This window comes from Morus notabilis, unplaced genomic scaffold (assembly GCF_000414095.1).
Source record: "Morus notabilis unplaced genomic scaffold, ASM41409v2 Scaffold65, whole genome shotgun sequence".
NCBI classification, from domain to species: domain Eukaryota; kingdom Viridiplantae; phylum Streptophyta; class Magnoliopsida; order Rosales; family Moraceae; genus Morus; species Morus notabilis.
Genome location: NW_010356865.1, coordinates 190,120 through 213,582, shown reverse-complemented (window position 1 = coordinate 213,582; position 23,463 = coordinate 190,120). Strand labels below are relative to the sequence as shown.

At 32.5% G+C, this 23,463-nt stretch overlaps 2 protein-coding genes across 3 annotated transcripts; both read right to left on the bottom strand.

Moving 5' to 3' along the window:
- Positions 1–9,386: 9,386 nt before the first annotated feature.
- On the bottom strand, positions 9,387–11,152 carry LOC21395517. Its single transcript, XM_024162639.1, has 4 exons — positions 10,982–11,152; positions 10,188–10,313; positions 9,808–9,993; positions 9,387–9,570 (listed from the first exon to the last, which is right to left on the bottom strand). Exons 1-4 carry the CDS (start codon positions 11,057–11,059, stop codon positions 9,475–9,477), a joined length of 486 nt encoding a protein of 161 aa, XP_024018407.1. The 5' UTR covers positions 11,060–11,152; the 3' UTR covers positions 9,387–9,474.
- A 9,070-nt stretch (positions 11,153–20,222) lies between these two features.
- Positions 20,223–22,763, bottom strand: LOC21395516 (pentatricopeptide repeat-containing protein At2g33680). 2 transcript variants are annotated; one of them, XM_024162566.1, is made up of 2 exons: positions 22,565–22,763; positions 20,223–22,429 (listed from the first exon to the last, which is right to left on the bottom strand). In XM_024162566.1, the coding sequence occupies exons 1-2, from the start codon at positions 22,710–22,712 to the stop codon at positions 20,235–20,237; spliced, it is 2,343 nt and encodes a 780-aa protein (XP_024018334.1). In that variant the 5' UTR covers positions 22,713–22,763; the 3' UTR covers positions 20,223–20,234. The 2 variants fall into 2 exon arrangements, with proteins under 2 accessions (XP_024018334.1, XP_024018340.1); XM_024162572.1 differs by having other exon boundaries at positions 20,223–22,400; positions 22,565–22,716.
- Positions 22,764–23,463: the final 700 nt, after the last annotated feature.

The window sequence follows — 23,463 nt, the reverse complement described above, 5'->3', positions numbered from 1 at the left end:
CCACGACGAAACGAGCCGCAAGATAAAATTTTATGACCGGGAGCTCAGTGACGCGCCTAGAGGTGGTGCTGGAGCTCCGCCAGCCTCTACTATGATTGGAGGAGTTATTGGGATTAGGGATTTTGAATTTGGGAATGAAAAGGGGGAATTTTTTTCAGATTCTTACAAGTGAAACCCGCCCCGTTGGTTCGGACTCCGAATATATTCATATAAAAATTATGAAAAAATCATAGGAGTTAGAGTTTAAACGTTTTAAAAGTAAAAGAAAATTTACCATAGTAATTATTAGGGAAAATCAGGTAAATGGCTATTTTTTAATCAATAATAAACACTTTTTTATTTTTTAAATTAATGACTGGATTTTTTTTATTTTAACAAAATGATCGTTTTCTTCAGTAGTCAATCAGTAATTGATTGACGATTAATCAATGATTGACTGATTTATTATTATACTTTACTAATGATTCATCATTAAATAAATATGTAATTTGTTGATTAAAATTAATTAATTACTAATTTATTTGGATTAACTATTAATTGGTATTAATTAATAATAAAAAATCATTGTTTTAAAAAGAATAATGAAATATCATCGAGTTAATTAGTGATAAACTTAAATTAATTAATGATTAATCGCTAAGTCAATGTGAATAACTACTAAGAAGGAATGGAAGGACTTGTTACTATTGAATACTGATTCAAAAGGTGTGAATTGTACATCTAAAAAAAAAAGGTGTAAATTGAATGGAGGACATAAATCCTGAATTAGAGGTTTGAATTTTTCTAATCTGAACACCTTCCAAATTTTCCTTCTGAAACGCCTACTTGAACTGCGTTTCCTATCCAAACTAGGCTTTTGATTCGAATAGGTGAACCAAACAGGTATAAATTATTGGGAGAAAGAGGGATATAGGCCAAGACATGTGATTAATAAAAATTAATAGGCTATTAATCTATATAAGTTAATAAATAGGCTAAATTAGGATATATTCAGATTTATCTACACATAAAATTTCAAAAATACCCTTTTCAATCAAAAAAACCCTAACACCTCTCTCTCTCACCGACCTCCGCTCTCTCTCTCTCTTCCCTCCGGCGCTCTCTAGTGAACTGTTTCTTCCCTCCGCCGCTCTCCCACGATCACTTTCTCTTCCCTACTAAAATGCGATATGTCTCTCTTCCCTCTGCATCTCCCTCTTTCTCTCATCCCTCCACCAATCTCAGATTCTTGTCTACCACCGTTCCTCTCTCTTCCATCCGCCACTCTTAGAAAACCTTGCCAGTGTCGTTAGTCGAGAAATCGAAGACGGACCATAGACGACGGAAATTAACAAAAGAACAAGGTAAATCCGTTCATCACTAACTGGAAACCCACTAATTCAGGTTATGTTTTAGGTTGACACTTGAATGAATAGAAGCTCGTTACTTTTTGTTTTCCTGAAATTAGAACATATCGTATAGTAATGCTCTATCCATAACTCGACACAACTTCAAAAAACAAGTTATGATCAAGTTATGATAATAACCTGTTGAGTTATGTCATTATTGAATCTGAAATGACTTTTTATTTCACTGTCAAGTTATGGTGGTCATTTTGAGAGAAATAGATCATGATGAAGTTGAAAAAGAAATGTCACCAGTTGCATCAACAAAACTGGACAAGATGGAAATTGATTTAAGTAATCTGCTTAACAAAGTAAAAGATTTTGAAGCCAACCAGGTATCCATGAAATAGGATCTGAAAGAAATAAAGGCAATGGTTGTGAATTCTATGGACATTATGAGAACCATTCAACAAGATGTGCTTTTGTTTCTCAAAAAAATACAAAACAATCCAGCTTCTGAGGTAATGAAACAACGCAAATTGATGTTGAATTTGCTGTTGCAATGTTTCCTTAATGATATACTAATTTGTACCTCAATGAACAGGAGGACAGAGAAAAAGAAGTATCTGCAGAGCTAGGAGAATATGAGGGAGAATTCGGTTATACTCCATTCATAGACTCATTTGATACTTGAAACAAAAGCAACTTACAGATAAGTAACGTGCAATCTTTTCCCTATCACGAAGGCATTTATTTGCATGTGTTAGTCAAGTATGTAAAAGTCTGATCCGCCTTATTTCGACGTTCATAAAACCATCTTTGCAAGAGGGATTTGAAATGCTCAATTAAAGCTTCAATAGGATACTCCCTAACATTCACTAAGACATTATTCAACGACTCAGAGATATTAGTCGTCATGACATCATATCTCTTCCTCTCAAAGTGAGCACGTGCCCACTTTTCAACCCCTACTTGCAGCAAATAGATTCGAATAGCTGGTCACATTGCCTCCAATTGACGCATGAAGTAACCAAAGTCTTCCTTACAGTATGCCTTGGCACAACGATAGAATATAGCATCCACATGCACACCTTTAAAATTTGAATTCAAATTTCTAAGTAAATACTGCATACAAAATCCATGAGATGCATCCTGAAAAACCTTCTCAACTGCTTTAGGGATACTACTCTTTCAATCAGAAACAATAACAAGTTCTTCGCGAGTTCCGATAGCCTCCTTAAGCCTTTCAAAAAAACCATTCACACGAGGAGTCGTTTCTGAATCAACAATTGCAAAACCAAGCGGAAAAATACGATTATCAGCATCTAAAACTGCAGAGAGAAGCAAGGTCCCAGAAAACTCATTCTTCAAAAATGTGCCATCAACTGAGATCACAGGCTTACAATGGTGCCAACCATTAATAGAAGCCCCCAAGCACAAAAAAAAATACTTGAACCGCCCATCATTGTCAAGCTCATAAGAAGTCACCGACCCTACAAAGAAAAAACCAAAACAAAAACATTAAAAATAACTATTTATACACGGCACCAAAATACAATAACTATTTATACATTCTAATATCTAAAAAAAATTAATTAAGTTATTGTGCACAACCGGACAAGTTATGCAAAAAAAAACTGTCAATTATGAATCATAACCTGTCAAGTTATGCTCCATAACCGGACAAATTTTAACAAAAACTTGTCAACTTATCCGATAACATGACAAGTTATGGATTATAACCTGTCAAGTTAAGGTACCCTAACCTGGATTTTTCTCCTTCAAAACGTTAAGATAAATAAAAGCATAAGCATAACACATAAAAAATGACATGGATTTTTCTCCTTGAAAACATTGCACAAAAAAGGAATGGAAGCATACGACTCCACTGCACTTTCTCTCATTAATGCTAACGCGTATCGGCGAGCCATTCGTACTTTGTAGTAACTAATCTCGACACCATGCTTACCATGCATTATAGATCTCAAATCATTAGAGCGCAAACGATCCGCAAGCCCAATGCTAAAATCGCCCTTTAAAAACTCTGAAACAACACGACTATTTGCTTGACGATGCTCAGCACTAACAACATTAAGTGAACAAGTATGTTCCTTAACATACTTCTTCACTGCCCAAACATTACCATTTGAAACCTTAGCAGCACGCATCTTCCAAGTACAATTCTTATTCTTACAAACCAAAACATAAAATGAAATATTAGAGCTTTAAGATTTAAACTCAAAATGCCTCCTAATAGCAATTACATGCATGAGTTTCTTGAGAACTGACTTGCTCATGAATTGATTGCCTACATTCACATCAAAAGACATAGGCAGCTTTGAAATATCCAAATCTTCAATCAAAATATTATTCATCACAATATCAATATCATCTTCAAAGTGACAAACAGAACCATCAACATTAGAAGAAGACGCCTCATCTCTTGAACTCATAAAACAACATGAAGAAGAAGTAGATCCCGCTACACTAATGGAGCTACTAACAAAATCTATTACCAACGGGTATCCAAGAGCTTCCTTACTGTGTTGAACCAAGTTTAAAAACAACTTAACATCATCATCCCTCTTTAGCTCCGAAACCATTTCAATTGGGTCCTTCAAGTTCTTTCCCACAAAAAGTAATAAAGAATGAACACCAGCATTAAAACCAATCAACTCAAGATGCAGCTCCTCACATAAACACTCCTGTAAAAACTTCAAAGAAGCATCCTCCGGAATAAAAACTGATTGAAAACTAAAATTTGTATATTGGTTTTCTAGACTCCATTTTTCCTTATAAGCAACAATGACTGAAACAGATTGCATGCCTACAAACATATTGCAGGAACACTGTCACATTAAAATGCATAACTGAATAAGTTATGTAAAAAAACTGTCAATTATGAACAATAACTTGTCAAAATATGTCCCATAACCGGACAAGTTATAAAAAAAACTGTCAATGACTGAAACAGATTGTATGCCTACAAAAATCAATAAATTACAACAACAAAAAATAAAAAATAAAAAACTAGAAACAAAAAACACAGGATTAACGGACAAAGAGAGAGAACAAAACCGAAATAATCTAAAAAATGAAAACAAAAATACAACAAAAATAAAACTAGAAACCAAACTAGAAACCAAGAATACACAAGGCTGTTGTTCGGTAAAAATAACCGGAACAGCTGCTCAAAGACGACCGGAGAAGAGCAAATCCAACGAGAAAGAGAACGAACAACCGACCGATGGATCAACGCCAGTGAAAAGCTGCGTTAAGCTAGAGAGAGAGAGCTGCGTGTACAACTAAGAGAGACAAACCTGTTGTTCGGTAAAAATCACCAGAATAGCTGCTCAAAAATGACCGGAGAAGGAAAGAGAACGGCCGACCGACTGACGGATCATCGCCGGTGAAAAGATGCGTGAAGCTAGAGAGAGAGAGCTGCGTGTACAGCTAAGACAGAGAGAGAGAGATCGAGAGGATCAAAAGAAAAATGAAAGAAGTGAAGCTAGAGAGAGAGAGCTGCGTGTACAGCTAAGACAGAGAGAGAGATCGAGAGGATCAAAAGAAAAATGAAAGAAAAAAAAAGAAAGGGTAAATTTGGAAATTAAAAAATTATGGCCTATTAAATTTTATAATTAAAAATTAACATGTATACTTTTTTAAGCTTTTAATATTGGTCTATTCTCTGCTATTTCTCTAAATTATTTGCAATACATTTGAACTTGACTAGTATTCTATCTGTCTAAAAGGCCTTATTCGTCAAGATAATGGGCCTCTCAGGCAATTAAGTCGTACGCGCGCAATAGTAATTCATTCTCTCTTGCACTCTTCTTTTTAATTGGGGTATTCATATAAAAACTCATAGAATCAAACTAGTTTTATAATGATCTCAATCATTTTATTTTACATTAGTTAAAAAGTCAATCATACGTAGTTCAAAAAATCAAACGTCAAACACATTAGATCAATAGAAATCTAAAAAGCTTCCCTTCAGCTAAAGAAACAAAAAAAAATCTAAAAAAGCTTAACCAAAAAAATCCAGAAAAAAGTAACATTTCCAGCAAGACAACATGGAATAGAAACCAACGAGACAAAAAGAAGAAGTTAACATTAACCTATTTCTATTTTATGCACAAACCATATGACATCTGAAAATATAAAAAAAATATATAATTTATATATATACACACCTATAGTGGATCGGTTTTGATCGATTACCTTTTCTTAATCTGCACTTTATCAACTTAAGTGTGGATTTGAGAAAGTATCATCCAATCTAATCCATATTTAATTGATTATCCACATTTTACGAATTGAATTGGATTGGTTAACTGGATATTTACACAGTTTTTTAACAACCTTACTTTCAAGTGACATTTAAAAAGAGATGAAAAAAACCCTCATTTTTTACGATAATCCATATTTAATTGATTGTCCGCATTTTACGAATTGAATTGGATTGATTAAATGGATATTTACACATTTTTTTAACAACCCTACTTTCAAATGACATATTTAAAAAGACATTAAAAAAACCTTCATTTTTTAGGATATAAAAAAATAACATAATTTTGTGATGATCTAATAAATAGGTATAAATTTGAAATTTACTAAAATTTTCTCATGGTCAAATTTCATAAATTTAGAATTTACGTGAATTTATCTCTTGACTAACCTGTTAAATTAATTTATTCTCAAAAAACCCCTTAAATACACATCTTTTACTTATGATTCTCATAAATTACAACTTTAGTTGTAAAACATTTCGCACAAATTTTTTTCTTAATTTTTTTTTTTTTGGTCTTTCGTTTCTATGTCTTTTACTTCAGATATTCTTTTTTCCCACTTTTATCTTTTTTTTCCTTCCTTGTTTTTTCTTCTCCGGTAGTTTGTATAATCGTTGTTTTAAATGAGTGTTTCGCGCGTATTTTTGACTAGTAATTAACTGAGCACACGAATGATCAGGTTTATTTATTTTTATAACAAAGTTCATCCACAATATTATATTGTAACAAAGGTTTTTTTGTATAAATACCCCCTCAACTTTTTGACTTTGTCAATTTGATCCTTATCTTTTTCTTAACAATTGACTCTTTCAACTTAAAAACACAATTAAGGTCCAATAAAAATGACATTTCCTTTTTTGACCTTTTTGATCATGTGAGGCTCATGTGAATGTCTATTAAGGGCAATAAAGGTCAATTCTCACTCTTAGAATGTCTGTTGCGGATAATGACTCTTAGAAAATAAAAGTTATTTATCATAACTGATTATATTCGTATAGATTAAATGAATGAAATCAATGTAAACGAACAACTAGAGTGAGAAATGACCTACATTACCTTCAATAAATGCTCATGTGTGATCACGTGATTAGAATCATCAAAAAAATAGGTGTCGTTCTTTATTGGACATTAATTATAAAGATTTAAAAGTCAAATGGGTCAATTGTCAAAAAAAAAGAATAAGGATCATATTGTTAAATTTGAAAAATTAGGGGGGTGTTTATAAAAAAAAGCCAGATATAAATGACCACTCATGTAATTAACTAATCACTTTTATGCTCCTGACATGTCAATTGCCCTTAATAATAATAAAAAATTCACTCTAGGTGTTTACCGTGTTTTGCCACATATATATTTCTAAATCACAGAGTACTAATTGTATGTAGTTTTCAGATATGCCTCCGACAGGAAAATTTAGTGTTGCCTGATGAATAAACACGTGATTATATAATTTATTGACACACAGTTTTGGCACCTAAGAGTAACTATGATGCTTCTTATTAAAGTCTATATGCGTGCATTATTGGGACTTAACGACCGTAATTTGTTTAAGTCTTTGATTAAATGAATACAAGATTCGCTTTAATTTGTATATAGGATCCATGTTTCGTGGAGTTGTTCCCTCATCAAAGGCATTTATAATCAAACTTCATATTATTACTATTCATGTATATATAAAAGTATATAATTACCTACATATATTTCCTTCAAAACAAATATTATATCTATATACATGTACAATATAATATTCTTAATATTTTTTTCCTTCTTAATCCACACAAAAGCTAAAAGGTTCTTAAGAAATTTTAATTAGATTCTCGTATTGGACCAGCTTGCAGGCATATCAGATGAGAACAACAAAATTATAGTTAATTACTTAGTAAATCATTCAGGGGTGGGACTGCTGATTTCAGAACAATATATATTATATGCAATATAAAAAAAATATAAAAAAAAAATATAGTGGGGGAATGTATAATCTTATGGGCATTATTGCACATGCAACCAAGCGTATTCTTAAAATAGAAATACAGTTTAGCTCTATCAAGTAATATAATGCATTAATGTCTTTACTAACTATAAAATCACATTATATCGAACATGGCTAAACAAAGGTGCTTGCTCATGGTGTTACACAATTTAAAGCTTTAGCATTCATTTTCATAGGAAACTCACACACACACACAAGTATCGTCACTTATAGACATTATTCGTGTACCATTAACACACCATTAATTAGCTGGGTACACAACCCTACCTCAAAATAAACTTTAACAGTTAAAAAGTCTGCTTTATGTAATTCTTTTTTGATATAACATACAGTACAATTCAGTATATGGGACCTTTCAAAAAGTGAAAATAAAAAAAAAAAATTATGTGATCAAGAATCTTTTTTTTTTTTTTTTTTTTAATCTTGAGAGACTTGAAGGGAAAAGTACAGATGTGTCTTACTCTTATACTACTACAACAATTTTTTTTTCTTTGTATTTAACAGTTCTCCGATTAATAGAGCATTTTGTGGAAGTATGCTATTATAATCATTATTTTATCTGATTATAAAATTTTGGGATGCGGAAATTTTAGTTCCAAAAACGACACTTACATATATTTGAAAACCTTTGCACTTGGCGGGTATTTACAAAATGATTACTTTTTTTTTTAATAGAAAAATTAAATATTTTCACGATCATTTTAGATACTCACAAGACATTTGTTATAAATCACCAGCAGTCATATAACGTCGAAGAAATCAAAATTCCTCCTCTTTTTTTTTGGTATTAATTATTTTTCCCAAGCTGGCTAAATCATAAACAAGATAGGTCTTTAAAAGTACCATTGTTACATGTCCATAGTTAGCCGATCATCATTCGTTTGTTTGTTTTTCATGACTTGTGTATATATATATATATATATATAATGCAAGTATGTGAATTTCAACATTAATATAGGTCATGAATAATATTGTAACTATCTAAACTATTGTTAGCTATATATGTGCGTGTACATATATAGGTCAGTAAGTGTTATGTATGTTTAGTTAGTAAGATAAATAAGCAGTAAGGCATAGACAGCTATATGTATCGTACGTCCAGTACGTGAAAAAGGAGATTGGAGAAATGTCGAAATTAATCCAAACCAATGAAATAAAGTACTTAGCGAGAGACATTTTGTATATGTTATATGTACGAGTACCAAACCAATTATTATTATATACCTACAGATAGGATTATAAAATATCTGGCCAGCTTGAAATTAGTTCTTTTAATTGAACTTATGAAAATAAAAACATTAGATTGAGCTTCTCAAGGAAAGTAGTACTTGTGTACTTCTCTGAAGTGTCAATTATATAGCCTATCGAGTCCCTACACACGACGATAAATTTTCTCAGACGGTTTGCCATCCGGATAAGATCATAATAAACAGTATTGACATATATATATATATATATATATAGGAATCATTCCTCAATAAAAATGAAAAATAAAAATAAAATGTACTATTCAGTCATTGCTTAATAATTTTGTAAAATTATTGAATGGATTGTTGGTGGCTTTTTGTGTATACCAGTACTACTTTCGAGTTTGGAAATATTAATAACTCGTGATCTTAATCCATATATGCGAAACAATTTATAATTAATTAAGAAGGGATAATTCCTGGTCATTTATAACCACATTGTGAACTCATGACTTGTCTAGGAAAAATGCCAACTTACTTTTCCAGGCCAAGAAGGAAAAAAAATTTTAGGAAAAAGAAAAAATAACATTGCCGATGGACCTACAAACAGAAAAGGAAAACTGAAAGAAACTGGTAATTAGCAGAGCTATATAACAGTACTTGTACCATGAGGGACATATTAATCATGCTTGATCGGTGGTTTCACTCCAACTCTTAATAGACATCTCAACCGCTTGTTTCACAGCTTGAGCGTCCATACTCTCACCTTGTTCTTCATTCTACAAAATTAAGAACAGAATTAGAAAGATAATTAATTACATAAATTTTGATATTATATATATACATATATATATTATGTTAGTTAAAGTAAAAAAGGGAAAAAAGAAGACCATGCTTGAAAAAAATTACAATAATTTACATATGCATGTTTAGTAGCCATAAATATATATAGACGATTTTTTAACAGATGCGTTTTCATCGATGGTTACTATCAAATAAAGTGAATATAGGCTTACTTCTCCTCCAATTGCCTGTAATTGGAAACTGTCTGAACAGGAAACCCTAGCTTCCAATACGCTAAGGCCCAGCTCTTCAAAAGCTTCCAATACTGAGACAAGCAAACCTTGGCAACTCTTTTCGGAGAAAACATTTATCAGAAACCCCTTTTCTAGGTTGCTGAACAACATCAAAGTTATAGAACTCTCAATGATCAGTCAAATAAATTTCAAGTACTAGCTAGCTAGCTAGGCCAAATAGGAAACTATAAGTTAGTAAGAGAAATGAAATGTGGCTAATATTTATCGAAGTAGAATTTTGAGATGGAAAAGAAAATTAATACGTAGAATATACATATATATATATAGATAACATAATATGAATTAATATAAATTAGTACCGCAGGAATCGCATTTTCGTCGCTGGAAGTTCGCCCACTTGTTATGCCTCGATTCAGTCTTTCTACCTTTTGTTTTAGGTCTTCAATATACTTTGATGCGTCTACTATGATTGAGGTTTCGTTTAGCTGCCACACGACATAATAAACATAAATATTAATATTGCATATATAGATCTCGGATAAACCAGTATTGCATTGAGTATTTATAACATATTCCAAATCGAGATAATTAAAAAAGTTGATCATGTTATGAGAGGTAGCTTGATAAATATAAATATGCGTAATACACACACAAAAATAAAATCCGTATTCTCGTTATATATAATTGAGCACAACATTACCTCTTACTCTAGCTAATGTTTAGACGTGACAATAATTAGCATAAATTGTGCCGTAACAAACTAATTAATTAAGGACACTTTCACCATATAAATTTTCTTTTGATTGTGACATCATTTTGAGAATTTCAAGACCCTGAGGAAGAGAGAGTATTATCGTTTAGAATTAAAGAGAGAGCCTGGAAGACTGGAAAACACAAAGAAGAAGGCGCAGATATATATATATATATATAATTCTTAATATTAGTTGGGGAAACAAATTGATCCAAAAGAAAATACTGCTAAATGGTCTCCAGATCAGAAAACAAAATTGAGAGACAAGATTTATTTGAGCCACAAAATATATAAATGAGAGAAGTTAAGAAAATATATGTATGTGTGTTAATTCAATCAATGAGAGAAGTTAAGAAAATTAAGCCAATGGAAACAAAGGCCTCAGGAATGAAGGGGAATTACAGCATGAGAGTTAGTAATAGAACGAAGAAGATGCAGCTTCTCATGCAGAGCTGCTCTCTTGTGCTCCCTAGAAACCATTGATTCTTATCCCTCTCTCTCTCTCTCTCTCTCTCTCTCTCTCTCTCTCTCTCTCCTCTCTTTCTCTCTCTATCGCTCTATCTTTTGAGCTTCCTTCTTTTCTACCTATTGAGCTTTCTTTCTCTTCCTTACACCCCTGCAAAGCTGATCTGAAGCTGTTTATAAGAGGGGATGAGCTCTCAAATCTATGTGATCTCCTGTTTGCTTCCCACATGACTGCCTCAGTTTCTTCACAACAAAATTCTATTATTATTGAAACTATCTGTACTACCCAAAATACCCTTATGGTGATTTTTACAAAAAAATAAAAATAAAAAATATTGTATTAAACTCTAATGCAATATTTTCCATTTTTAAAAAAAAGAGAAGTAAAGAAAAGAAATATAAAAAATTCATATTTCCAAACTGTAACTTTAAGCATAATATTATGCCACCATTCATTATTTACATGATTTTTTATACATAAAGAGAGGCATAAGTACTGATATGAGAAAACTTTAGCATATCTCAACTAAGTTAGCATCCACTAATCAACTCGACTCTTCTCAAATTTTTCAATTGAGGCTAACTCAAGTGGAGTTTAGTGGATGTGCAAGTTATTTTTAATAAATTGAGTCATGAGTTCAAGTCTCAAGAGATAATTACAAAATAAGAAATAAAACCTACTGATATCAAACAGGTTAGTTTACTAATCCATTCCAAAAGCTTAAGCTGTTAGGAGGTGTTAACACGTGAATATTTAAGCCCAAGATATATTAAAAACACAACACATGATGACAATTTAAATGAGAATAAAGAATGCAATTACGAGGGTTTGAACTCAGGACCTCCCGCTCTGATACCATATTAGTTTACCAATCCATCCTAAAAGTTTAAGCTGTTAAGAGGTGGGCCAACAATAGTTTTATACTTTAACAAAACCCTTTACTCTAATTTATTTATAAAAAATACATAAAATAAAGAAATCAGAATCCAGCTACAAAGGCTAACAAAACAAGAAAATAACCAAGATGGCCAAGAAACAAATGCTACACAAAGGCAAACGACAACATTAATAATGGGAATTAGAAAGGATGTACTCTCTTAATCAAAAAATTAAGAGAGATCTTGTTAAAATCCTCTTCCAGCAAAACCTAGTGGAAAAAATGAACAAAGCGGAGAGAAAAGAGTACCTGATCCAATCTAGTTTTATCTGCGCAATTTAAATTTTTTCTAATAATTCGAGCATGAACCTCTTCCTTATAGAGTTGAGCCGTCACATCTTTTTACCAATTATCAATTAGCTTCACCAATTCATTATTCACATGATTAATATATGCTATGGTCAATCTGTCCTAAACTAAAATATCGTTTTAGTCAAACTTTAAGACCAAGAGTATTTCATTACTTGCTAAAAGTTTCCCGTCTCTCATTTTTACAATTTTTCTTCAAATGCTTAAGTGAAAATTTAAAGACCAGCAACAAAACTAATCAGTTTATTGAATGATTATTAATTATGCCATTAGATTTGATGAAATATTTTTTAATTAAAGAAGATTATTAATTATGCCATTAGATTTGATGAAAGATTTCAAAAAAAAAAGTTAAAGAAGATTTTTTAATTAATCCTAAACAGTACCGCTCTTAATTTTATATTTATGGACTAAATAAGGCTTGTATATATCCAAGGAAGCAACACGGCAACCAAATATAAAAGCTTATCGTTGATAATATGACACCAATTGATGTATATTTAGAAGGACTATCTATCATGATCGCATTGGCTAGCTTCTCTCCACATCTTTCCAAACCTTTATTAGTATATGCACGTGTGTATACATACATATATGTATATCATCCTACAATTACTACAAATTAATGGTCTCAAAAAGTGAACAAGTTATCAATATGAAATAGAAAGTATACATATTTTGTACAAATCACATATGGCATGAGCATATATCGATCGCACTCTAAACATATTCAGTTTAGGAATTTCATCTGTTAGAATAAAGTGACTACACTAAATTTGAGAAAGCCTGGTATTATATATATCAAGAAAACCCTTGATTCCGAAAAGTTAAGTTTGAAGAGTTTAGCATTAAAATTTGATATCTATATGTGAATATGCATGTAAGTCATCTCTAAAGCATCAAACTTGAATGAAAAACTAATCAAATTTCCGAATATTATTCTTTTAGCTAGGGGGAAAGCACAATCTAATCGCATATATAATTTTAAGGTTTATTATTAATGCTTATGGGAAAGGGGAGAAAGAAAAATAGATAAATCAACATAAACTTACTTGTCCTTTAATTTGTAGTACTTATAGTTTTTGTTAGTTTTAGAAAATTTATAATTTTGATCATGCCTTTTATTAGTTTTTGAGTATAGACAAGTTATTAGCTAGTTTTCTTTTCTTTTATTAATAAATTTAGGTGTAAAGTTTGTTTAATTTCACTGATGTTCTACTCTTTAGTGTTGTGTGTGTCTATAATACAACAAGTACATGATCGGTGTGGCCTGCAAATAGTTATCTTTTGACGTATTATTTGTACGTCAAAAGATATAAACAATCATATCTTGATTCTCCACTTGAGAATAGCTTTGATCCTGCATTAAAAATGGATGGTAATCATAAATATAGAAAAATTAAAATGCATATATTTTCTTTTCGCTACTGATGAAAATGCATGTATATATATATATATATATGTATATATTTGTTATTATATACAAGGGTAAAAGCGGAAATGTACATTAGTAAAATGGAAATAAGCAGCTAGAGGGGGCTCGGGGAGAGAAAGTGGAATCATGAGCTCGTGATATTGGAGAGTGAAGGGCGTGAAAATAAGCCATCGAAAGAAGCGAAGAGAAGAAACAAAAGGATGTTTAGTTGTGATTTTGGAATGCCTCCAAACACTCCTCACGGGGGCTTTCTTAGGCTACTCTCTCTCTCTTTCTCTCACTCACTCACACACACACACACACGTCTTATTACTTCCAAGCTTCTTCTCTCTCACCAGCCGTCACTCTCTTGTCTTCTCTCCCTCTCTCTCTCTCCACACGTGCCTTTTTAACCTTGCTAGCTAGCTTCTCAAATCTCAATCGCTTCTCCCATATCTAATGACAAATTGCATTTACTATTACTATTTTCATTTTTTTTCTTATATATATATATATCTATACATATATATATATATCCCATGCAAGAACAAAGTTAATTTGCATGCACGATTATCAGGACAGCAGGCATGTACAGTTTATTAATAATCAGAAAGAAACTCATGAATCATGATGATGATGTATTCTCATGTATAACAATATTTGTAAAAGAGATATCCAACTTCACTAATAAAAGCGCATAGCTAGCTAACTTTAACTTAGGCACAACATTATTTAGTATACCAATTTATTTCTAGAATCTAATGATTACGCTTGAATGCTACCAATCCATTTAATGCTAATATATATGTAGTATAATAACTAATAAGCATGTATTCTGCACATTGACTATTCCCTTTTTACCGCACGCATGGGGTACTATTGTACATATCATGTTATATATTGGAAGAATTCAGTGCTATATATATATATATACATATATATTAATTTCCAATCTCTGCTTATTGATCACGAGAAGTCATATTAGATATATATATATATACGTGTTTATATATATATATATATATGTTATGTGAGGAGAGTATATCAGACAAATATATCACATAGCAGAGACACAGTACTGTTGCGATAAATACATATAAGCAAGTTTGGAGCAGCTCCTTATTGCTTACAAAGGACAAATCACGTACTCACCCCCTATTCACATGTGTGCCATTAATCATTACAACCAAACAATACTCTCCATACATATACCCTGCTCCAACCTTGTCTCTTGCCTTCCGTAAAGTTAATCGTTGCAATTCCTAGAGTTTTATAGATTCTAGGGTTATTATTAGCTAGCTAGGTTTTTTTTTTTTTTTAATTCACAGTGAATTTTCTTCTTCTTCTTTTCTTTTAAAGTACAAATTGCTCTTTTATATATATTTTGTATATTCTCTCTTTTTTCCTTTCCTTCAAACACTATCATACTAATTTGTATTTTTTTGTTATAGTCAGGTCTTTAATTATCAATTGATGAGGAATAATCGGTGCATGTATGAGGCATAGACTATGTTACAATGTGATCAAATAATTCAAGAACTCAGGGTCCGTTTAGTTCGTTGATTCGAGTTGAGATGTAATTTTATGTAAGTAGAAAAAAGGTAAATGTGATTGTTTCTGAGAATTTTAAATTATAACAAAATTCGAATCGGTAAAATGAACGGAACCTCAATTGTGATCAGATAATTCAAGAACTCTGTATTAATTCTGCCTGTCCATATCTTAACCTTTTGTTTCTAACTACGGAAATGAGTTCTGTTATACTTTATATTTAATTAATTGGAAAAAAAAAGAGCATGATTGTTGGCACTAATTCCGTCCTATGCTACTAGTATGTTCTTGCATTTGTAATCTGAATCAAACGAACAGTAATAATAATAATAATAATAATAATAATAATAAAAACGTGATAAGAACACATTGATATTACTAATAAGAACATTGTACAAATAATTAAAATGCAAATTGTAGGGTATATACTAATAAGACTCCGATGCTTAAGTAGTCAGTAACAGTGGAAGAGAGTTTCTACAACGTTCCACGGTCAAAACATCCGTTTGATCAGGATTACAAATTCAACGGTGTTCTCTTTAGTGTTAGAGAAAATTTTACACCAACAAAAATAGTAACAATGAAAACTCAATTGAAAAAAAAATAATATTTACAACAAAAACAATATTTACTAGGAATGCCTTTCTATTATTTCCTAGTACCAATAGATGGCTGTGGTCCATATGAAGTAAAAGTAGTAACTAGTACTAAAGCACATGGAACTAGAAACCTGGTTTAGAAAAACACCGTCATTACATGATCCTGGGAAAAAGTCCTCCATAAAGATAGGAGGTTCTTGGTGTTTTATTTTTATTTGTTCATAATTCTATAAAGTAATTATAATTAATAATCAGATTTGGTTTTTTTTTAAATAATTAACTTGAGAAAATATGGACAGCACACATGTAAATATGCTAATTTATGGTATGATTCAAAATTTGACAATGATACTGCAGCAAATTTGTCAAATGAGCGCGACTGGATGCTTATCTAATATGATAATAGTGGGAAAAAAGTGGGAAAAATACAAATTTAACAGATAAGCAATTTGTCTTGACACTCCTATTAAAATTTTGTTTGATCAATACATATTTCAACGTGAAAGAGAATGAGATTAATTTGTATTTGGCTCATTTCAGTCCGAATCTTCTCAACTTTTTGTTCCAAGATCAATAATTCATATGATCGATTGCTGATGAGTGAACAAAAAAAAAATATATATATATATATTATAACTGCAGGTACCGCGAATTTATACAGCAAATTTTCTCTACAGATTGAGTTTCATTAGGGTTTTTTCTTTATTATTATTATTGCGAGATCAGTTTCATCAGATTTTGAAATCTTATTTACATATTTCACCAAGAAATTTAGGAAGAAATCATGGAAATATATACATTAAGAATGAACCTACAATATTTTATGATTATATCTGATTATCGTACGGATCCATGTTTATATATCAAACACAGAAAGCTTAAGCTCTTTTTTAACCTTGGTATTTGTTTCCAAAAAGTTGGAGATTGATTAAACAGATTCTTGTATGGATTCTGTTGTTGTTATTCACATGTTCAAGGTGATAGAATGAATAAGGGAGAAAAGAATGATTACGGTATAATCGGACTCTGACATATATGCTTTTCATGTCTCTCTCTCTCTCTCTCTCTCTCTCTCTCTCTCTCTCTCTCTCTCTCTCAAATATGATATTAACAACATATTGTAGTTCTGGACATCGTATATACTGTCATTTCCTTTTTTTTTTTTTTTTAAATTCATTTCAACATATAATCCCATATTAACAAGGTGTGGTTATGGATGGTGCATTGCTGACCAGCTGGTAAGTGTCTATCAATAAAATATATTATTAATTATTGTATATTTTCAATCATGTGTCAAAAGAAAACGAAAATAGAAAAGGCAAAAAAAAAAAAAAACAAAATAACAACAAAAAAAGGAATATATTATAAGGCCAATAATGCATTGAAAGCAAATAATGTCTTCAGAAATGTTTCTCGTGACATTACATTAAAAAACAAAAATAAAAAATGAGCCCTTTTAATATAAAATCTCTTATAAAATGACAAGCTGGGATAATGCACTTTGCTTGAAACCCCTTAAATCTGTGAAATTCTTGTGGTAAAAAAGAAGTTAAAAAAAAATCAATAAGTAGTTATAATTACTACTGTGGGATCAATAATCAAAGTTGCTCATTTTCATCGATGTTTGTTTACAGAAATTTTGTCCATGTCACTGTATTTTTTTTTTCCTTTTTTGTTCTTTTGTTAATATATAAGTTATCCTGTATATCTATAGCAGCATTATATGATTCTTGTGACTTGCTAGCAAAACTCACGTGAGCTGTGCACTTCGGGAAAGTACATTCACATGCAAATGTGACAACAGAAACAAAATTCAATAAAAGTATAAAGTTGAGTGATAGGTGCCTCTGTTGTTCATAGAGAGAGAGAGAGAGAGAGAAAGAGAGAGAGTTGGCAATTCAAGAATCTTCAAGGATAATATAAACAACAAAAAGCGCCCAGAAGTTTGGTTGGATATATATACATAATACACATATCAAACACTTCAAATAAATATATAAACCAGAATAACATAACATGCTCACTAAACTGTAATCAATAATGAGAGTGTATATATGAATGAATATTTCATCTTAATTTCTGAATTCATTTATTCATAAAACTATATGAATGGAGATAAGGAGTCACTTTCATATGGCAAGGAAAACTCTCTCTCTCTCTCTCTCTCTCTCTCTCTCTCTCTCTCTCTCTAGCTAGGAAGAATAAAAGAGGTCACTTTCCAGAGGTCGTCATTCTTAGAATTCTGGCTAACGTCTATTGCGTACAAACTGCCTTGAGCTTTTGTGCAATATAGTGTCATCCGTGCAAACAAATAAACAGCTTTACATACTTCGGACAGCTATCTTGCTTTGTCCTTTTTTTGAACAAAAATTTCCACCTAATCAGGAATCATATCAAGGCTTTTTCCCTAGTAGTGAAAATCTATCCCGTACGTAACATGCCCTTCTGTTAATTACATCACATCTTAATTAATAAAAATAAAATAAAAAAAGCGGACCCAGTGCCAAGGAGACTCCCGTACTATGACAGACTCGGGAAAAAACTCAATCCCATATGTGCTGGTGAGGTAATTACTACTCCTTGAATGCCAAGCTGCACCAGAAGGGGATGATGACATGCTGGCCTCTCGTCCGCGTGCTCCGTCACGGTGGCCCTTAACTCCTTGATTACACGTCCAAGGAAAGGTTCTAAATTTGTTGTACTCATGCATCTTTGGAAGCAATTGTCCACAATCAGCAGATTGAGTTGTGATGGGTGCAAATGTACGTTTGTTGGAGTACTTGGTGTTGAGCAAATTACCCTAATAATCGTGACAAAATGCAATGCGAGATTTAGGGTCACGGGGACGATTGTAGCTATCAAACATAATATGATTACTATTACACCGATCAGAAAAAAAGAAATATATATATATATATATATTTATTAGTCTCTAAATTTATATGGATCATATTACAGATATTGTACGTTTGATTTGTCTTTTTTTTTTCTTTTTTTTTTTTTTTGCCTTACTCACATGTTATGGAACCAGCAATTCCTTCAGAGGAAACAACCAAAACCACACAAAATGGCACTGATGGATACCTGCTAAGCCCATATCTATGAGACGTTTCGAAGGCTGTTTTCAACAGTTTGCGTCTTGTAGTTAGTACGTGAAAGGCAGAGAGATAGGCTTCATTTTGGGCCACTTGCATGTTTAATTTCCTCTGCTACCAAATTCTTCTTAAGCCCCAAAGGTCATTAGAGGAGTTTTTGTTTAATGTTAATTTTTATTTTATTGACAAGTATTAAAGAAGTTTAGTTGTGAATGGAGAACTTTATCTTTTATCTCTCTATCTCCTTTTTTTTTTTTTTTTTTTTTTTTTTTGCATTTGAAAAATGAATGTTTATTGTCTTACACTCTTTTGAACGTTGAGCATTCATTTTTAGCATGCAATCTAATGATGCTGAGAAGTCTTTGCCAATCATGGCATACTTTGTTGACTCTTAATTAGTCCCACAGACAAGAATAAATCAAGTGGCCAATTTGTTATCCAAGAAAGCAGGATTTTCTTCTCTTAATGAACAACAATTTTGATTGAATGTTGCAACTGCATCATGTTTGGAATTGAAGTAATGAATAAACGAAGAGCATGTTTCTAGAACAATGACAATAACCATAACTATTATAACCGACTTGCAACGTAAAAACCATCGGCACCATGTTTACCAATCAACCTCGAATAAGATCGAATTGAAGAGCATCAACAGAGTACAACCGATTGACATGTTCTCTAACTTCATTAGATGATAAGGATGATTATGTAGTTGATATGCAATCTAAATTCAAAGAAACAACATGACTTTTACAATGCAATTCTTCATGCAATTCTACAAGAATTTTGTTTGAAGATCCTCGACTAAGTACAGTGTCTCATCATGTTGTCTTTGCTGTGAAGTTACGGCTGTGTTGCCTCATGGACCTTTTTAAATTTCTACAAGTTGAGGATTGCTTTACTTTATGTCTTAAAAAGGGAATGAAAAGGCAAGTCATTTTTCGAAATTGCTCGGAGTCCTCAATATGGTTATTTTTTCCTCGATTCGACCCTCTCTATCTACACTCATCAGAAGACCGTGTCCTTTGCTCAATAACCTTATATCTTTTTTCTGTTAAATTGCTTTGGAAAAAAGCCTCTACTTTTAGTCACTAGCATCAGCCTTCTATGAAACAGTTAAAACTTCTTCACGATGAAAAAGGTGGTGGTTTTGGTTTCTGTCTCAAAGTAGTTATGCTCACAGACAGTACAGTATGTTGGTCGAAAGGCATTAGGCATGTTAAAGCACATCTTTTTTGTCAGCTTCCATCAGGTAACAAAAATTTTCTCCTTGAATTCAGATCTTTACTCATAACTCAAGTCAGGTACATAATCAATCGATTTGATAGTTGTCCTCAATTCTTCTAACTTTGCATATATGTGATCTTTTTGTTGATGCAATTGATCTCCTGCATAAAATTTATGAACTTCACCTTTGATAGAAATCCAGCTACATCCTGCTTCCTTTCTTACACCCCGGTCTTTCATCATATGTCTTAAGCTAATTCCATCGTCATAACTCCCCGTCTCCATGTATGTATTGGAAAGGAGAACATAGGTAGCTGAATATTCGGGCCGAATGGCAAGAATCTTCTCAGCAGCAATCTCCCCCAACTCAACATTTCCATGGACCCTACATGCTCCCAACAGGGTCTGCCATACCATTTCGTTGGGCTCAATCGGCATCTCTTCAATAAACTCCATGGCATCAGCAAGGCGGCCTACACGGCCCAAGAGATCAACAATGCAAGCATAGTGTTCCATCTCTGGCACCAGACCATAACATTCCTCCATTTGACGAAAAAAATAAAGACCTTCCTCCACAAGACCCCTGTGGCTGCAAGCAAATAGAATGCACAATAAGGTAACAGAATTCACCTCCATACACAACTGCTCCATTCTCCTAAAGAGATGTAGTGCATCTTCCACAAGACCATGTTGAGCATAACCTGATATTATTGCAGTCCATGAAACAGTATCAGGGTTAGAAATTCTTTCGAAAACCTTTTTCGCCTCAGTTAAGCAACCACATTTAGAATACATGTCGATTAGAGCACTTTCTGTACACTTCTCATCATCCAGGCTAGACTTACATAGAAGACCATGGACTAGCCGACCATAGTCAAGCGATGAAAGGCTAGCACATGCATCAAGCACAGTAGAAAAAGTATACTGATTGGGTATAAAGCCTTCTTCCCTCATTTTTGAGAAGCTGATTAGCGCTTCCTCATACTCAGAACATTGAGAGTAAGCAGTAACCAAAGTTGTCCAAGACACTAAATCTCTCTCTTCCATGCTATCAAAAACCTTCCTTACATCTTCAAGCAACCCACATTTAGAATATGCATCAGCAATTGCATTAGAAACACTTGTCTTAATTTCTGATTCAGATTTTAAAACCATTCCATGAACCCCCTTTCCAAAACGCATACATTTCAAAGCAGCTATTGCATTGAACACACTGCAGTAAGTATAAAGGTCTGGTTGAACACCGTTTGCGCACATTGTCACAAAAAGCTCCAAAGCTTCTTGGCTATACCTACATTGCGAATAGCCTGAAACCAATGCATTCCATGGCGTATTGACTTCACAGTTGGCAAAATTAGAATAAAAAATAGATCTTGCATCGGATAAAGACTCACACTTTGAGTACATGTCTATTAGAGCAGTTCCCACGCGAACACTGGAATCCAAATGATGATCAGACGCATAACGGTGAACAACTCTCCCCTTATCAATATCACCCAACTGACCAACTGCTTTCGATACGCTAATGATTGTGTACATATTAGTTGAAATTCCTTCATACATCATGTCGAGGAAAAGGTTAAATGCTTCTAAATGAAGGCCATTCGACGTGTACCCCGAAATCATTGCATTCCACGACACTTGATTTTGTTCTCTCATGGACTTGAACACCTTATATGAATCTTCTACCAACCCGAGCTTTGCATACATGTTAAGAAGAGATACACTAACAAAAGCCTGAGAAGTAAACCCACTTGCAACAATCTGGGCATGCACCATTTTACCCAACACAACACAATCCAAACCAATACACGTCTGGAGAATAGCAGAATATGCAAATTTGTCCAGCAAAATTCCTCGATTCACCATCTCACAAAAGAACTCAAACCCATCATAAAACGAGCCATTCTCTGTCGACCCGACAATCATAACAGTATAAGAGAATATATTTCTCTGCGACATTTTATCAAACACTTGACGAGCAAGGCTAAAATCCATGCATTTCGCATAGGCATGTGCCACATGATTTAACAAGACTAACAAGTCCGACACCGAGTATTCGGATTTCAACACAAGCGCATGAACAGCTTTCGTCATTTCCGATGACTTTTTGTCGGCACAATCACGTAAGATATCAACCAATGCTTGTCTCTGAGACCTGAGCTGTGTTTTGTCTGCAGCAATTAAACTCGGCAATTTCGCTCCAAATGGTCCATCGGATTTCTGGGCAGTTGGAATTGGTTGAGTTAGAACTGAATTTACCAAATGGGAAGCTTTATCTACCTTTTTCCGTTGAACAATTACGAACTTAAGAAGACTAAAACCAGACAAACGCAACAGGAAAGAAAGAAATAAAGAAAGAACGAAGGGAAGATAAAGGAACTTACTTTGATGTTGGAAGTATGAGTCGGAAATGCAGACGAATGAAGAGATGGAGCGACGCCAAGATTGAGGGATAAACTCATGGTTGTTTTGTCTCGACAGTGGCCACAAGCAAAATGTCGGACAGTTCTTCTCACGAGAAGACGGAGCCATTAGCCAATCCACTACATGCCGTCATGCCGTTTATCAGCGACTCGACGTATTTCGTTTGACGCAGAAACGACATTTAAAAAAGCTGAATACAAACTTTTAGAAGCGGAAAACTACGGCTGTCTTTAGAATTATTTTTGTTTTTATTTTTTAAGTTTTGTCAGAAAGAAAAAAGAAAAATATAAGGGAAATGAGGTTTAACATAATTAAAATTAAAAAATAAAAATAAAAATAATTTTTTAATTATTTTTTATTTTTTGTTTTCGTTTTTTCTTCTCTTGAGTAGAGAGAGGAAGACATTAATAAATTTTTTTATACTGAAAATAATTTCTTGATAAAATTATCAAACGCATTTTTAAAAATAATTTTTGTCTAAGATTGAAAACGTTTTCATTTTTATTTTCATACAAAAAATAAAATTATTTTAAAATGAGTTCTAAATACACCCAATCACTTTTTTTTTACTTTCTATGAACCTACTTTCCTAAAGTACATTGGCTTAGTTTGATAGTGCTGTAGATTTTGAAAAAATTACTTTTAACTGTGCTGAAGGAAGAAGCAGCTGTTATAAAAAACAACTGAGTGTTTGGTAAACTATAATTATAGTAGCTGTGCTGGTTCTAAAATCAGTGTAATAGTGTTTGGTAAATTATGAGGTTAAATTACTATGGATAGTTAAAGATTACAACTATATTATATTATAATATAATATAATATAAATAATTACAATATAATATATATTTATTATTATATT